This window comes from Coregonus lavaretus, assembly GCF_964263955.1.
Source record: "Coregonus lavaretus genome assembly, chromosome: 33".
Taxonomy (NCBI): domain Eukaryota; kingdom Metazoa; phylum Chordata; class Actinopteri; order Salmoniformes; family Salmonidae; genus Coregonus; species Coregonus lavaretus.
In genome coordinates, this window is record NC_140020.1 from 12920258 (window position 1) to 12922932 (window position 2675).

At 37.9% G+C, this 2675-nt stretch overlaps 1 protein-coding gene across 1 annotated transcript; it reads right to left on the bottom strand.

The window, feature by feature from the left end:
- Positions 1 to 1409: 1409 nt before the first annotated feature.
- LOC311108144 (trace amine-associated receptor 13c-like) lies at positions 1410 to 2446 on the bottom strand (the record flags this gene model as incomplete). The annotated part of the gene is made up of 1 exon (XM_084150773.1): positions 1410 to 2446. The coding sequence occupies exon 1, from the start codon at positions 2442 to 2444 to the stop codon at positions 1410 to 1412; it is 1035 nt and encodes a 344-aa protein (XP_084006899.1). The 5' UTR covers positions 2445 to 2446.
- Positions 2447 to 2675: the final 229 nt, after the last annotated feature.

Here is a 2675-nt window from a genome sequence, read left to right on the forward strand (position 1 = left end):
ACTAACTCTCACTAGTGAATATTGCTGGATTTGCTGTGGATAGGCTGACTGCAGTCTCCCCTATGTTCAAATAAAATGTTATTAAATTGTTTTTGAATCCTATACCCCTGTGGCTGATGTGGTTTTAAAAAGGACTAACAGCAAGGTAAATATTTGTCACGCTTCCTTGTCAGTACCGGTTTTGGACATGTTTATTTTAACAATTGTATTAATGAACAATCGGTTTGAAATATTTTACAAGAAATGTTCATTCTAAACCCCCTCTTGAACCAACTGTAAAATAATGAATACAACATGGGATTCATAGTTAAATTCAAATAGCCAATCCATATAAATGTTACAGACAAAACTGGTGTCGTAGAGTAACGAATATAGGGATCAATACAGTTGGAGATAAAATGGTGTCCAGAATGATAGAAATACCCCCATAATGATACCAAATGTTTTGATGGCTTTTCTCTGTGATTTGCCTACAGAGTTCTGATTGGTTGTACCCTGATTTGAGCGTGCCTTTCTCTGTGCTATAAGGAAAATCTTTAGGTAGATGCTAAGCATCCCTACTCCTGGGATGTAGAATGAGATCACTGAAGACACAGTACTCAATACTTGTGAAACAAAATAACCTCACAGGCAACATATTTATAGGAACACTTCCAATGCCCCAAATATTGCACTCTGCTTCCTGATCTGCATGTCATGCTTTCAGTCACTTGATCCACTCTATGCTCTGCTTTACAGCAAGATCAAATTTCAAATTGGACTCAAACCCGGGTTCCTGCTGTTTAGTTCAACATCAGCCATTAGACAAAATGGATGTTGTTGAACTGGGGAGGTAGCCTAGCGATTAGGAGCGTTGGGCTAGTTCCTTAAAGGTCACTGGTTTGAATCCCTGAGCTGAATAGAGGAAACATCTGTTGATGTGCCCTTGAGCAAGGCACTTAACCCTTATTGCTTCTGTAAGTCACTCTGGATAAGATAAATAAATGATGTAAATGTAAACAGTTTAGTTCAATATTAAACCAAATAACTCTTTAGTTCAACACCTGCCATTAGACCAAAGAACTGTTTAGCTCAACCCCAGCCATTAGATCAAAGATGATTGAGTTAAAAGAAAATCCAATGATACATTTTATGTACTTTATGAAAATGTATTCAAAGGTACAATAAAAATACAATTCAAAATACAATAAAAGGTAAATAAAAGAGTTAGAAAGGATTTATAAGTTAAACACAGTTACACCAAAAAGACCTGGCAAGTATTGACAGCAGTAGAATGTGCAGAAGAGGTTTTGTCAAATGCTTCTCTTCATTTGCCTCCTTGAACACATTATTCAATGTGGCCATGTAATTGTGAGGTACATACTGTTCACACACAGTTTTAAATTATATTAATGTAGCTTGACAATATATCATATAGTAGCAAATACATTTATATATGAGGAATTTGTATTGAATATTTTCAATGTGACAATGAGATTAAGACATTTTCTAAACCAAGGATAAAACAGTGCATAGATGATTGGATTTGCAGTAGAATTAAAGTAACCCAGCCAGATAAACACTTCAAAGAGAATAGGTGGTGTGCTAAAGTTTGTGTATGGATCAACTATAGAATTAACAAAGAAAGGCAGCCAGCAAAAGATGAAAACACCTACCACAATGCCTAAAGTTTTAGCTGCTTTTCGCTCTGACCGTTGAGACACCACACCTCTACCTCCCTCATTGGAATTATTTTGGCTCTCTTCAATCTTTCGGAGATGTTCTTTTGCCACCAAAAATATTTTGGTATACAAACCCACCATTACAGAGCATGGAAAGAAAAAGGCTATCAATGTGTCTAGGGCGCCCCACAGTGCATTAAAGAAAAGATTACAACTTCCCAGGCAGTATATGGATGCAATGAATTCATTCAGTCCTCTCACATTTGCTTTTGAATATAGTAGGCCATAGGAGTACAATGCAGCAACTGCCCAACTGGCAAAAACCATGAGCCATGCAATTGGTATAGTAATCTTGGTGGAATAGCGAAGTGGATTGCACACCGCCTCATATCGATCTATGGCTATGAATACCAGGTGAAAGATTGAAACAGATGTGAGGAACATATCAAAACTAGAATGCAGCAAACAAAAAGCATCTCCAAAGTACCAGCAGCCCTCCACAGCCCTCACTGTACTAAAAGGCATCACAGTCACTCCAAGCAGCAGGTCTGCAAGTGCCAAAGACATTATAAGCATGTTAGTTGGCGTGTGGAGCAGTTTTATGTGAGCAATGGAGATTATGACCACACCATTCCCTAGAATAGTGACCAGCATACTTGAAACAAACAAAAAGTATAAAGCAATTTGAGCTCCTTCACTGAAGATTTCTCTGGTGCAGGAGACATTTGATTCTGGGTAACAGAACATCTTTGGATCAAGATGTTGATGAGATGAGATATCCATTGGCAAAAACAAAACAAAAACACATTCAAGTTAGAGCTGATCACTTGCTACTGTAGTCACAGGTGCATTAGAGCTGATCACTTGCTACTGTAGTCACAGGTGCAGGTGTGTAAGTGGTGCTGAATCAAGCACAGTCTTTTTAGAAGAATGACAGTGTTTATATACTGTATTGGGCATATTTTGGACACACCCCTTTCCCGGCTACCAGCCAGTTATAATAGGTTAAATGAT